This window comes from Brachyhypopomus gauderio, chromosome 14, assembly GCF_052324685.1.
Source record: "Brachyhypopomus gauderio isolate BG-103 chromosome 14, BGAUD_0.2, whole genome shotgun sequence".
Taxonomy (NCBI): domain Eukaryota; kingdom Metazoa; phylum Chordata; class Actinopteri; order Gymnotiformes; family Hypopomidae; genus Brachyhypopomus; species Brachyhypopomus gauderio.
In genome coordinates, this window is record NC_135224.1 from 13,916,108 (window position 1) to 13,930,744 (window position 14,637).

The following is a 14,637-nucleotide window of genomic DNA, read 5'->3' on the forward strand; positions in this document are numbered from 1 at the left end:
ATAAAAAACAAACATCAGTGAATCAAACATCACCGCACATGAAATGTTAAATATCTCAAGAGGGGACGGACAAACAGCAACACATTTTCAACATTTTCATGGGCGAAAATCAAAATGTTTACCACCGTGCCTCGTGGGGCACCTTGTGCAATATATACGCATACATAAACTCAACCTCTCAAGAATATACCCAAGCATTCTTATAAAAAAAGGAAGAGAAAAACAAAAAGAGGTCTTCTAACTGGACATACATCCCCTGAAAACAGGCCTCTTTCCCCTAGCCCTCATGTCATGCTGGGGGTTAATGGTGTCCACTGGAACACAATACTATCAATAACATTTTTTGCTACGTTTGTCATTTTGCTTTACCGTTTTTTTTTTTTTGAGGTTCCATTCACCGACGTTTCCAAGTGAAAGGAGAGTGAAACGCAAAGCAAGCAGAGTAGACCCCTAATTCAAGCAAGCAGTCAACAGTAGAGAAAAGCAAAGAGTGGCATCAGACGTTTCTTCGCTTGGCGGGTGGGATCCAAGCTCACTCTTTAGGGGCATGGCCTCCTGCTCTTTCCATCCTCATAGCTCATGCTCATCGTTTCTCTTGTTTTAAATCTTCTCTTTGTTACGCTGATGTGGCTGGCACAGGCAGGGTCTCCTATACAAAAAAAAAAAAAAAACTTTTTTTATTAAGAGAAGGAATATGCTGCAAGCTGCTTGTGGTTTATTTGGCACAAGCTCACCTGAGTCAAGCAGTTGAAGAGACTGGGGGAGGGGAACCAAAGTCAATCAAAAGGATGCTCTGGACAGCAAGGCTTCACCAGGCACCAGGAGTCAATGCATCTGTACAGAACCGGAAGAGAAACCTCAGTATTGTTTTGCATTGCTTTACACTGCTTAGAAATAAACAAGAGTCTGTTTTTTGTTTAGGGCCCAGTTTACTTTTCTTCCACTGGTAGGCAAACAAAAAAGTTACTGGCCAAATGTTTTTTACTACCCAAAAAAACACATGTAGTTCGGCTGTACTAATAACTACATTAAGTGTAGTAAACTCCAATTTAGCCTTACAATTACAAAAAGATCACACATTGTTCTTACAGTGATTTAAGCCTCACATTTTTTGTATGTTGAAATTCTGAAAGAAGTGAAGCTTGTTATTTACTTTTCCACCAAAGCAAATTTTAACAGTGTTAATTTTGGACCTTTTGGGCAAGTACTGAGATCATAGCTACTTTTTGTGGTAGACACATAGGCAAGCCAGTCGGGCGATGGTGTCTCCTTGAAGAAGGTCTTCAAGGCATATGGAACACTCTCCACTGTCTTTACTGAGAACGTCCGCTGCGTGGGAGGAGGAAATATAATGTTTTAGTCTTTGACAATAGGGATTGGTGTAAGAGGGAGAAAGAGAGACAGAGCTTACTATTGTAAGGCAGAGGTGGAGAGGTGAGGCAACCCAACAGGTGTTCTTCAATCCGGCCTCCCGGGAACATTTTGGTGCAGAAAGGACAGCGAATTGCTAGGGGAAAATTTCAAAGAGATTAACAATTTTAACAGTTCAAGTTCACAAATCTTCACAGCTTCTTTGGGGGGAAAACAAGGGATGTATCCATACATCCTGCCTGGAGCACATCAAGCACAATGACCTCACCAACTTAAGGTTAGCAGTATAATTATTAATTTTCCGAATGACATCGAGGCGCAGTCATGCGACCGGTAGCCGCTGTGCGTCTGCGGACCTTCGTGGCCCATTTTCAGTCTCCGGTACGCACCGGTAGCGTTTGACCCGTTTCCTGCCACCAATCTGAGAAACGCTGATGAATTTGGGCAACTACTTAACCCTGCTCACATGAGTGTAGTCTTTCGACATCTTTAATCTGACTCACTTCCCAAAGGAGGAAATCTGAAGTGTCCTATTTCAATTCGCACACCTCTATCCAAACACACACCACTTTAAAATGACAACATTCTTGGCCAAACGAGCAGACAGTGTGTAAGCGGAACTAAACCATAGCCATCAATGCTGCGGTTCACATTTGAGGCGTTCCTCCTAATCATCTTTGAAATAATCTAGTCAGATATATTGGAAAGTCGGCAAACCCTTTTGCTTTATTACAAAAAGGTGTTACCCACATGCATCTGTGGGTGACAGTTACTGGGTAATACCAATTACATTTAGGACAAAGACAAGGTCACTAACATTAAATCCACAGCCAAGTTCGCTGGCAACGTTAACAAATGTATGTACTTTAAAAGTTATTTCGATCTAGAAATATTACCACACTTAACTAGATTGATCTACACTTCTGATAACCGAGATAACTATGGAGACACACCGTGCTGGTCTCGTGTTAAGACCCGGTCAAATGAGCGAGGTCGCTGCTACTAAACAAGACATTAAACCTGCACTGGTCTAGTTGACTGACTAAAGTTTATTCGGGACTGTTTACTGAATCACAACTTTGCCGTGAGTATATACAACATTCCGGCTGTATAAACAACGGGTGTCTATGTGAATTACGTCCTGTGGTGAATTCATAAACGCATATTTGACTTACTGCCGTGGCGGACTCGGTACAGGCCGACCCAGGCATCCGACACTGGGCGAGTGCTCCTCACCCTCCGCCCGGTGGAGAGTCTACCTCCGGGTAAACGCTCAGAGAGAGTGCGGTGATGGACGCGGCCCGTTTCCTCCCCCGGCAAATGGTCGCTATTAACGGGGCTTTCGGGACTGTCATCGTCCTCATGTTTATCATCAACGGCGCCGTTTTCGTCCGCTGGCGAAGACTGGCTGGTAAGAGACGGAGAAATGTGGAGGTCAGCAGGACTTCCGTCAGCGCTCGCTTGCCGTCCGGTGTCCGAATCGCTGCCTTCTTCAGAGCGGCTTCGGTTAGCTTCGGAGTCGTGGTCAAAACTACTGGAGAAATCAACCACAAGACTGGTCGGCCTGGCGTTTCGCATTCGTCGGCAAGACTCTCGCTTAATACCATCCTTCTCGAAAGACGTTGACACGGTTTCTTCCTGCAAACGGCTCGATCGCGTCCCCATATTTAACTGTCCGTGCTGGCCTGCTACAGCGACAAAGACGTGCTGACTTAACAAGACCCGACTCGCGCCTTCAATATAACGCACAGATAGCTGGCTAATGAAAAATAAATCGACGTGATTTCGTATTTGGAGCTACAGAACATTTGTTTAACTCGTTTATTTAGGGTATCACGAACAATGCAGAGCGTTTTTTCGTTTGCATGTTCCCTATCGTCTTGTTCGTGTGCAGTGGCGGAAGTGTGCCTGCTTCATTCTGTGCTTAAGGGTGGTAATGACGTTTGTATGGCAGATTAACTTTTCATCGAATCATAGAGAAGACGTATTGTACGCTTTAGTGACAAAAGTAGTCGGACACGCCTCTTAATCATTGAATTCAGGTGTTTCATTCAGTCCGATTGCCACATGTCTAATTTACCCAGTCCTATAGAACCAGCCTAAGATCTTAGTCACATAATATGCCGTTGTTAAAGAACGGGTCGTTAGAAAGAGCTCCCTGAATTCGAGCGTGGCAGACCACTTAAAATTACAGAGTGGGGTCGCCAAATGCTACCTTGGAGCGCACTGTGCAAAAAAGTTGCCAACTCTGCTGACTCAGTAACTGCAGAGTTAACCCCCACTTGCATTGATATCAGCACAAAAAAAATTCATGACATGGTTTAACATGGCCAAGCAACTGGGTGCAAGCCTTGCATCACCAAGCACAATGCCAAGCTTCAGAAGTGATGTGAAACATGCCACCTCTGTAACGAATCACGCTTCTCCATCTGGCAGTCTGATGGATGAGTCTAGGTCTGGCAAATACCAGGAAAATGTTACCTACCTGAACGCATTGTGCCAACTGAAGAGTTTGGTGGACACAGAATAAGGCTATGAAAATGTTTTTCAGGGGTTGGCCTAAGCCCTTTAGATCCAGTGCAGGGAAATGTTAATACTTCAGCATACCAAGCCATTTTGGACAACTGTATCCTTCCAATGTTATGGGATATATTTTGTGAAGCCCCTTTGACTTTGCCCAAGTGCATAAAGCAAGGTCAACAAAGGCATGTTTGTGAGTTTGGTCTGAAAAAGAGGGACCAGTTCCATAATGTATATGGCTTTAGAAAAGGATGCTGGAAAAGTGTGCTTAAATACAGTTTAAGTACAGTAAATACAATTCAAAATCATTTACAGCATTCATATTTAATGCTACTTTAAGCTCAACAAAACAGGATACATTGAGATTTTGTGATATAGATAAGGTACAGATTTATACCTTCAGGTGTGCGTGTGTGTGTGTATATATATATGTTTGGATATTATTACTTCTTGTAAGTCAGTGGGATGAACTGACATAATTTCCACATTTATTCAGATCTAACTTAAGGCGTGACGCTTTCGAGAACATACTAATAACTTGGATAAATTTTATTTATAATTGTTGGAGTCTCGTTTACATCCTTCATGAAAAATAGTGGTGTCGTCTTCAAATTGGCTAATGATAAGAGGTCTTCCTAACATATTAAGAGGGGTAATATTGAAGTTTTTGATACAAATAGAGAGCATCTCTGCAGCCATTATAAAAAGTAAAGGAGAAATGGGACACCCTTGTTGAATTCCACTTTCTATAGAGAATCGAGAAGTTCCTCTTGACAGTGAAACTTATGAATTTGTGCTCTCATATAAACATTTAATGATATTCTGAAAGGGAATTCCAAAACCAAAAGATTTTAACTCTACAGAGTCAAAAGCCTTGTAAAAAATCCAGGAAAAGATAAGATGGTTATAATAAATAAGGTCCTGTATAAGACGAATATTATTATGTATAGATCTTCCCTTCATAAAACCAGATTGTGTCTGACTGATAATTTGGTGCATATTAGTTTTCAATCTATTTGCAAATATCAAAGTCAGTATTAAGCAAAGTGATGGGTCTTAAATTGTCTAAAATAGTGTGGTCCTTACCAGCTTTGGCAATAAGTGTCATAACCCCTTGCTTCACAGAAGCTGGGAAGGACAAATCATTTATTGCTTCTGTCATCATTAAATAAAACAGTTCAAACAGAATATCCCAAAAATGTTTGTAAAAGTTGGTCTTAAGGCCATCACATCCAGGTGATTTGTTTAAATATAAATGTCCTACTGCCGTGTCCAGTTCACTAATAGAGAAATCACTATCAATACGGGGAATCAGATAAGGTATTGAATCAAATAATGATTTGAAATCATTATCAGAATAAGATGAGGAGTACAATTTGGAGTAAAAGGAGAGTTTCTTTCATGAACTCAGAAGAGCTTTCTATAATCTGTCAATTTATCAATAAAGCTTTAATAGTTATTTTCCTGTCTCTCTTTTTCGAAATGACAAAAATAGGCAGAACTTCTTTCCCCCTCTTCTATCCATTTAGCCCTGGATCTTACATAAGCCCCTTCAGCTGTTGTAGTTGTATAGCTGTTCTTGACTCTGTTGCTCCCTTGAAATTTAAACAGGTCAAATCTAAAGTCCATCCCTGGCTGATTCCTTCTTCTCAGGAAATTAGAGCAGCCTGTAGGAGAGCTGAGAGGAAATGGAAAACACAAGGGCTACAAGTTAACCTTGATATATTCCAGAGTTGTCTACACAACTATCATCTAGTGGTTAAAACAGTCAGAGAAGTATATTTTTCGAATATAATTGCTCAGTATAATTGTTCAGTACAATTAACTCTATACTTAAACCTGTATCTGACTTGGGACATGTACCTCCTGACCTTTGTGAAGAGATTTAAAACTTTTTAATGGGAAAGATTGAAACTTTTAGATCTCTGATTCCTTACGCAGATCTGGATCATTCTCTTCATTTACCCATTTACCATGTAAAGGGGTTTTCAGCCAATTTGAAACTGTTATAATGTCAGAGCTTGCCGATTTTATGCTGAACACAAAGCTAACAACCACTCCACTTGATTTTATGCCTCCCCAGTTGATCAAGGTGCCATTTGAGGTTTTAGGTCCATATATCTTCAAAATCATTAATAGTTCCCTTGCTACTGGAATGGTCCCTGTAGTTTTTAAACATGCTGTAGTCACTCCCTTGCTTAAAAAGCCAAACCTAGATGCAACAATGTGTAGTAACTATCGCCCAATTTCCAAATTACCATTTTTAGCTAAGTTACTTGAAAATGTTGCGTACTCTCAGCTTTTAACATTTTTAAGATTTAATAGTATATTTGAGATTTTTCAGTCAGATTTTAAGGCAATGTACAGCACTGAATCCGCCCTTCTCAGAGTGATAAATGATCTCTTAGTGTCTGTTGACTGGAAATTGTGTCATCCTCATGCTATTGGATCTAAGCTCTGCTTTTGATACAAATGATCATAACATGCTGATCGGTCGTTTGAAGGAGTGGGTGGGGGTAGAAGGTGTGGCCTTAAGATGATTTAAGTCATATCTGGAACATAGGACTTTTTCAGTAAACATGGGCAACTCGTTCTCCTCTACAGCTGATGTGAAATGTGGTGTTCCTCACGGATCCATATTAGGACCAATCCTTTTTTCATTATATATGTTACCTTTAGGCCAAATTGTCAGAAAGCATAATGTTAATGTTATATAAAAAGAGAGGTACTATTGGCCAGTGTTTGATACCATACAATATGTATTTAAGAGAGGAAAAATATAAAACAAAAATACACTACAATAATTTTACATGATGAAATATTAATGTTGTAAAACATTAATAAACAAATTATTTAAAAATTAAAAGAAAATAAATTGAAAACACCTAAATGAGAAAATCAACATAGCCAAAATAAGTATTTTTTTTTTTATCTCTTCGGGTTTTTTTTTTCATAAAGCACTTTTTACAACACATGTTGTGACAAAGCAGCTTTGACTTTGTCTCTTATCAGGTTATGTTTAGCCTATTTTGTGGAATCGTTTTGAGACATATTGCATAATTTAGTTGACCTGTAATAAAATCGATTACTGTTCACTGGTAGGTAGTCGCTGCTAATATCGCGAGTAAGTTGTATGCTCATTAAATCTAGATAGCTGGCTAGGTATTTAGACATAAACTAGGGCCTAAAAACCCTGATAAAAATGACTTTACACACAATGTAGTTTTTGTCTAAACAACTAGCAGGCTAGATTTAAAGACCTTAGGCTACTACTCGAGTCCCGTTCAACGAGATACAGTAACACAACTCCTGTTTGACCTACAGTTCCTGCTTAAAATAATTAGTCCAGAAACACTTCCGTTGTGTTGTGTGAGGATTTGCAGCGTTTATGAATTTGCAACACGTGTCTGAACGTACGTGTTGTCATTTTGATTAATTTGCTTTGTGTATTTGTAGGGCGATGAGTTTTCTCGGCCACCGCATGTGGAAACGATGGTTCTCAATTCCGAATTGGGTACCAGTTCCAGCTGTTAGTATTATGTAGATTGGCAATAACGTTAGATACGACGAGATAACATTTATAAATGGTCAAATAAACCAAATTACCTGTAATAACCCAGTCTTATTTGCGAAAGGTAATGCCACGTGATCTGCCTTCAATACTTCATCCACACAACAAAATACGAGCATAGTTGCTCGTTCTGCCTTGACTCCGGTTGGTGGCGTCGCTGGATTACGCTCCAGCACGTAACGAGGCGTATACGTATATTAGGTCTATGTAGTTTCAGGAAGTTGATTATCGCTTCGATGTCTTCGGTTCCAGAAACCTGAAGCGTAAGTTTGAATGAACGAAAAGCTTATCTTTGACAATCCTCTCTTCATTTTTTAATTCAAAGACACAAAATGTGTGCAGTGTTTAACTTATATTCGCTTATTCAGCTGGCAAGGTGTTCAGTAGTTTAGATAATTTTGAAATTGTGTATTGTGCTATTAGATTTCTTTTATTCGTTATCTGGCTTTTTTCAATCAATCTGTTTTTGGTATACGATGCAATTATATAAATATAATCTGAATCGCACCTGAAACCAAATGAAACATTGCTGATTGCTGAAACATTGGTGGACAAATAATTGAGCCACACAGTGTCAAAGTACAATGATCTCTACCTCCTTCTCACTGTGCTGCACATACTACATTCCCTTATTATCATAGGGCTGTGTGCACTCGCAAGACGCACCCAGTCCTTTCAGTACTGCATTGTCTTGATAATTTCTCCCTTAAACAGGAGACAAATGTTCCTTTCCTGCAGCTCTGGACAATAAAGGAGATACAGTGAGCTCTCCAGTCAGTTACCTGCATACTCCCTGATGGCTGGGATAAATCCACGAACTCAGCTGGAGGGTTTCCATTACTCTGGTTGTGCTGGCCTGGAGAACGGCATCATGGTCCAGACCTCCTCATCTCTGTCCCAACCTCTTTCTTGGGCAGCTCCGACAGTCACCTCCTGCCTGGCTGTACAGCCCTCCACGCTCTCTTCCACTGTCACGTCCTCTCCTCTTCTCTCTGTCACCTCCACCCTTCTTCCCTCTTCTCTGCTCAGCACTGAGAATACCCAGTTAAAGCAGAGCTCTCGCCTGTTCCCCACCCTCTCCTCCACTCTCTGCACTCTCCACACCGTCAGCCCTCTGCTTCAAAGCACTCTGCCCCCTGCGGGTGAACTCCGTTGTGCCTTTGTTGCTGGTCCTTCGGAAGAGCAAACAAGTGTGGCATATAGAAAGACAAACACTGACCCAGTCAGTGTATGCTGTGCTGAAGACACACAATCTCACAGAGCAGAGCTGGCCCAGGTAGGTGGGCATGCCCTCTGTTCTCACAGGACTGAAGCAAAAGTTATCCTATTTTTTCTTCTGTTTTTCCAAGTAGGATTTTCAAAATATATGTATTTTTTATATGTACTTTTTTGTTAATGTTCTACAAATTTGTAAAAATCTAAATGATGTGGAACAGGAACAGGTTCGGCCCTCAGACATGCCTGTCGTGCAACATAAACAGGATGAAGAAGAAGAGAGGCAGTCAGTGGATCTCAGGGAAGAGTTTGTGGTGTTTGAAACAAGCTCAGCTGAACATGCAGATGTATTAAAAGCTAAAAAGGTATAGAAGAATTGTTTTGAAATCATCTGTCTAAAATGTGAATGTCAAAGTTTATGTTCAGAAAGTAAAAGTGCTGCAGTGATGATTCACCCAGTTTGTTTCACTAAATAATTCCCCTGGTTTAAATAATGAATTCCTGGAATGGATTGTAACTTTCAGAACATGGCTATCCACTTCTGGATTAATATAGCTTGTATTGAGTGTTTGTATGATTGTATGGTAATTGTACGTATCTTATCATTCCCATATCTGGAAGGACTAAATAGGCCAACTCCTTTTATCTATATGCATTATATAATTCAGTATATTCAATATTGTAATGAATGTGATGCTTCGCATTAGGGAAGTACGTCTCTGTATTCTTGTCAAGTATCATGCATTGATTGTGAGACATGCATTTGGGACAGATCTTATGGTATCATGCCCAACCAATCAACTCACCCATCATAAAAAAGCTTTGACAGTTTTTGATTTGTTGCTGTGCTGAAGACAAAAGTTGAACTCTAAATAGTCCTCCTGTCACATTTTTGATCAGCCAATCAGATGCACTGATTGTTAGATTGGCACCTTTTTTCTTTCACTTTGTGACTTTCTGACTTTGAGTGGAATACTATTTAATCAGACTGTAACCTATTAATTTGCACATAATATAGCTTGGATTCTGGAAGTGTTATGTCAGCTTGTTACAATGCTGGGGAATGCATTTTACATGTATTACTCTAAAGTTCATACTCAGAATTTTTTATTCACCCAAATATCAATGGAAAAAAACAAACAATCTAGCATTATAACATTGTCTCTGATCTGGTTTTCTTGTGCTTATCTCCTTCTGTTTTTCTGTCAGTTTGAGCTGCTAAATATAGTGGCCTGCTCCCTGGTCAATAAGAGCGATACTCCTGGTAAGAAAGACTGGGATGATGAGAAAAGTCAATGGAGCAAGATCAAGAATTTGGGTGCTGATGTAACGAACAGTGACCCAGAGTTTCTCCTCAAGGTGTGGGTGTGGCTGTGTGTGCATGTCCTGTGTTATTATCTGTGTGGTAAAGCTGGATTCCTGGTGTGTGTGTGTTTGTGTTTGGGGAAAGGGGGACCCTGAGCTCTATAGTGTTTCAAGACCAGAACAAAAGTTACAGTGTGTCTGAGGAAAAGAGGCTCTGTGAGCATGTTGTTGTGGTTTATTTCTGCCTCATGTTCTACATGTTCCACAGTTCACCGCATTGTTGTATCACACATTTGTTGTATCTGAGGTTGTTTTTCTTTCTCTCTTGTGCAGTAGTTTTATTCTTTCATGTCATTTCACCATCACCCAACAGGTGGCTGTCTATACCAGGAAGGTTCTGAACATTCACATCATGTCAAACTTCCTGCTTGCCCTAGCAGCCCACCTGTCAAATTCTAAGCCCCACGTGCGGAAGTACTTTGGTGCAGCGGTGCAGCTGCCATCCGATTGGCTGGAAGTGCCAAGAATCTATAACATGGTATGTTTAGGGAAGGTTTCAGTTGGGCAATTCAAAGGCTCACGCCCTAAGCACTGTGTCACTATTTGCACATCTTTGAGCCATTGTCTCAGACAGTCATGTCAAAACTGGTTGTCCGAGCATTGTAATACAGCAGAGTTCAAAACATGGCTATTCATTTAGACATAAAAAGACAAGGTTTGATTCATAACTAGATTTTCAAGAAATCTGCAGTTCCAACCACCATTTAATCCTTGTTAAATGAGTTTAACATCTTACATTTCCCTTCTTTGGATTTGAGACGCTTTACATCTAGTTGATGAAACAACTCGGACCAAATGTCAGTTTCTGTTTTATCAAATTTAAGTTATAGCTGTTTGTTTTTGTTTTGTTTTTCAGTGGCTGTCTCACAAAGTGCTGTAATTTTTTTTTCAGTGCTTCAGCCCATCTCTACCCACATGTCTGAAAAAAGCGCTAGTAGACAAGTTCAAGCAGTTCAGCGAGTATCAGCTAGCAAAATACAATACCCGCAAACACAGAGGAAAACATAGCAGGAAGACACGCAAAGCTCTGGTACGGCACACTACTTGTCTCTGAACGCCATAATGATAAAGACAAAAGTGAAGTCAGAACACAATGAAAACACAAAATCTGAATCACCTTCTGTATAGATCTGTGCTACCGACCCTTTAAATAATACTCAAAATAACTACTCTTTCAGACAAAATTCTTGTCACGTGAAACACTATTGAAATATTACGCAAAGAGTTCCGTGTTTTTTGTGTCTCATATGAGCGTCTCGCCTGCTCTGGATAGGATGCTTGCCCTGAGCAGTGGAAAAGGTGGGCTAACCTTCTCAGAGTAAATGTGCCAACCCTTCAGAAATATGTGAGTATTCCCTGCCACCTGAGGCCTCTTATTTATCTTCCTAGCTTGCTTCTTTAAGTATCAGGCCAAGTTAGATACAACTTACTAATCACTGGTGGTGGTGGTGGTGGTGTGTGTGTGTTTGTGTGTGTGTGTGTGGTTCAGCTTTTGAAAAGCCAGCACACTGCAACGACAAAGAACAATAGGAAGTTCAGTGTGAAAAAACTAATACAGCGTTTACATATCAAAGAACCTGCTGAGTTCGTCATGAGCATTTTGGGGAAGAGGTATGGCCCATTTTCCTGTACTCCTATAATATATTGTGTGGACCCTAGTAAAGCGTATGTGTTTATCCATGTGTATGCTTATATTAAAGTAATTCTGGATTTGATCAATGTGTGTGTGTGTGTGTGTGTGTGTGTGTGTGTGTGTGTGTGCGCGCGCGCGAAGGTACCCAGGTGATCCGAAGGCATTTGCCTGCAGCGGCCTGAGTGGGGTATGGCAGAGTGAGAGAGCAGGACTGCGCATGAGGCTCAGGCAGCCAGACACATGGGAAACCAGACTGAGGAAGGAGGGAAACACAGCTGCCACATGGGAAAAGCTCATAGGTCTGAGGAATGCAGACCTCAACGTGTCTTAGACCGCTCCAGCAAACCCCATAAAAAACATGCACTTAATCCAGACAAAGTTTATTTGAGCATGAATCATATATGGTATCTCCAGGAGTAGGACTAAGAGCTAAGAGCACACATACACACACGCATGAATATATATTTTATATATGGAGGTTAATAGTGTGTTATTTTGTGCTTCCCATTATTGTAGACAGCAACTCTTTATCCTATGTGGCCATGCTGAGGAACCTGAGGAAGATGATCACCCAGGGCATCAGTGCCAAGCACCATGAGACAGTTCTGCAGCGACTTACATCAAAGGTGAATGTCTCAGCATCTCAACATTCAGTTTAGTTCACTTTACTTTCTTTTTTGTTGTCTTTGTTCTCTCTTCACAACCAATCTCACAAGTAATGTGTTGTAAAGGAAGATGTGAACGCTCACATGCTTGCTGTTGTTCTTACAGTCTGATGTCTGTTGTTCTTATAGTCTGATGTCTGTTGTTCTTATAGTCTGATGTCTGTTGTTCTTACAGTCTGATGTCTGTTGTTCTTATAGTCTGCTGTGATTCAGAGTAGGCAGCTCCCATTCAAATTCCTATCAGCCTATAAAGTGATCATGGACCTCAACGCCATCCGTAAGCTAAACTACCGTGTGTGATCGATGCTGTGCACAAACTGAGTATAGGAAATATGCAGCAATAATTTTAATATCCGCCTTACCTGATTCACTACACTCGGTTATAAACATGCACAGAACTAAAACATGCCAAATCTGGGATTTCTTCCTTTTGTTGTCTTATAAGTGTAATGTTCTGGCATGTCCAGTTGGTGGTGCTGTGCAGTCAGTCAGTTCCGAGGACATCCTGCGGAGGATTCTGATGCAGCTTCCGAAAGGCAGGTGTTTCCCTGGCGATGACTGGCCGTCGGCCAGCCATAGGAGGCTTCGTGCCACGAGGGCAGTACCTTTTGTTCACCGCCTGCTGAGTGTAAAACGCAGATTCATAGAGAAAGCGAGGTGAGTCCTTTTGAGAAATAAACTTTTAGCATGACTATCAACACTTTAAAGCACAAATAAGATAATTGGAGATGGAGTACTCACAGACTGGCCAGAGTTCCATAACTGAATAACTGCAGAACTGGGAAAGAGGTGGAAAAAAGTGGAAAGAGGAGCCTGTGGATTGCTTGAGACCTTCGTTAATACCTCTTGGTTCCTCAGCCAGAGAAAATACACTGTGGACCTCCTGGATTGCTACCGACAGGCCCTGGAGAAGGCCGTGCAGATCTCCTGTAGGTACAACGTTCCCCTTCTTCCTGGGCGCACCCTGATCCTTTGTGATCAGTACTTCACAGAAGATGAATGGGCGGGAGCAGAGGGATTCTGTTTGCCCCCTGAATCTATGGAGAACGTGGAAAAGACCAAGCACCAACCTTCGGTGAGATGCCAGTGCATCTGTGATCATCAGTGTTTACTTATTTCACTGGTTGCATCCTAATGTTCATGTTGTTATTGTGCCATCCTTTGCCAACCAGAAGAGAATGGGTCCCCCCTTTGAGTCTCATTCCTCTCAAGGTTTCTTCCTCATGCTCTAGGGAGTTTCTCCTTGACACTGTTGCCTTTAGCTTGCGCACTGGGGGCTTGGACTTGGACATATGTAAAGCTGCTTTGTGAAAAGTGATATATAAAAGGTTTTTACTTACGACTTACTTACTTTACTGTTACCTGTTAGAAATGTCATGCTTTGGAATGCTGACAGTGTGTTTAACTAGAAAGCTTGGCCTTTTTTTACCTCCTTGGTGTTTGGTTTGTGTTCAGTGTCTGAAGTTTTGATAAAAAGTTTGAAATGGGTTTTGCAGGGTTTGCAATTGCTATTTGGCAACCATATGTCTTTTCTGTCTTTAGGAAAAGGAGGTTGCTATCCTTCTGACTGTCATGCTGAGCTACTGCTGTGAGCACTCCCAGGTGTTTTTGACATGCTACAGTGGTGTCCAGGAGATCCAGCTTGAGCCTGACAACGTTCTGGGCAGCGTGAGGCATGTGCTGAAGCAAACAGCGGTGAGACTCCATTCACTGGGGCTTTGCTGGACTTCATGGTACTGATGCCAGGCAACTGCCAACAAATGGAAACATGTTTCTGTTGTTGTTGTTGTGTGTTTTGTTTGATCCCTGCAATCAGTTCAGTACCATATTAAGTACGACCACTTCATTTTGACAAAAATGTTCATAATTTCAAAAAAAGGTCCATACATCATGTAGGAGGATGTAGACTGCAGAAATGTTCAGAAATGCATATTCCACCAAGATAATATTGAATAATTATTTTATTTTTAGGAACCTCAAGATGACTCCAAGTGGATATCTTTTAGTGATTTTTTCTCCAAGCTGACTGAGGAGAAGACCCAGGTTAGTTTTTTTGTTTTTGAAGGTGCTGACCCATGAGAGCATTAAAGTTCTTCACTCCTGAGTGAAACATTCTGCTGCACAGGTGGATACCATAATCACACTGAATGATTTTTGGGTGGACTCTGCTCTTGAAAGAAATATGAATAGGTACCGGAAGAATTCCAGTGGCGAGATTTTCATTATCAACTTGCTCCTGAAAGCTCAGTAAGTTTTGCTCGGTCACGGTTTATTATCTACCTTTTGTCACTGAAATG

At 41.0% G+C, this 14,637-nt stretch overlaps 2 protein-coding genes and 1 long non-coding RNA gene across 9 annotated transcripts in view; 1 reads left to right on the forward strand and 2 right to left on the reverse strand.

The window, feature by feature from the left end:
* Positions 1-328: 328 nt before the first annotated feature.
* On the reverse strand, positions 329-3,314 carry LOC143474489 (uncharacterized). The gene is made up of 5 exons (XM_076971957.1): positions 2,547-3,314; positions 1,412-1,507; positions 1,224-1,329; positions 735-834; positions 329-649 (listed from the first exon to the last, which is right to left on the reverse strand). Exons 1-4 carry the CDS (start codon positions 3,034-3,036, stop codon positions 777-779), a joined length of 750 nt encoding a protein of 249 aa, XP_076828072.1. The 5' UTR covers positions 3,037-3,314; the 3' UTR covers positions 329-649; positions 735-776.
* Positions 2,374-14,637, forward strand: part of tep1 (telomerase-associated protein 1) — a 30,703-nt gene continuing 18,439 nt past the window's right edge. For 2 of the 7 annotated variants that reach the window (XR_013120790.1, XR_013120791.1), the window contains exons 1-16: positions 6,952-7,725; positions 8,201-8,738; positions 8,887-9,042; positions 9,887-10,036; positions 10,356-10,520; positions 10,935-11,072; positions 11,316-11,387; positions 11,532-11,653; positions 11,817-11,974; positions 12,192-12,301; positions 12,539-12,617; positions 12,808-12,997; positions 13,199-13,415; positions 13,883-14,035; positions 14,312-14,383; positions 14,466-14,587. Coding sequence is in view for 5 of the 7 variants with exons in the window: in XM_076971955.1 (XP_076828070.1) it covers positions 8,259-8,738; positions 8,887-9,042; positions 9,887-10,036; positions 10,356-10,520; positions 10,935-11,072; positions 11,316-11,387; positions 11,532-11,653; positions 11,817-11,974; positions 12,192-12,301; positions 12,539-12,617; positions 12,808-12,997; positions 13,199-13,415; positions 13,883-14,035; positions 14,312-14,383; positions 14,466-14,587 (2,384 nt within the window). In the remaining 2 variants the exon portion in view is untranslated. Of the gene's footprint in view, positions 2,456-6,951; positions 7,726-7,880; positions 8,739-8,886; positions 9,043-9,886; positions 10,037-10,355; positions 10,521-10,934; positions 11,073-11,315; positions 11,388-11,531; positions 11,654-11,816; positions 11,975-12,191; positions 12,302-12,538; positions 12,618-12,807; positions 12,998-13,198; positions 13,416-13,882; positions 14,036-14,311; positions 14,384-14,465; positions 14,588-14,637 lie in introns of those variants that run through there. The other 5 variants (XM_076971955.1, XM_076971956.1, XM_076971954.1 and 2 more) reach the window with 5 other exon arrangements.
* LOC143474490 (uncharacterized) lies at positions 4,250-8,452 on the reverse strand. Its single transcript, XR_013120792.1, has 3 exons — positions 8,245-8,452; positions 7,498-7,718; positions 4,250-5,569 (listed from the first exon to the last, which is right to left on the reverse strand). It is a non-coding gene; the product is annotated as an uncharacterized LOC143474490 (long non-coding RNA).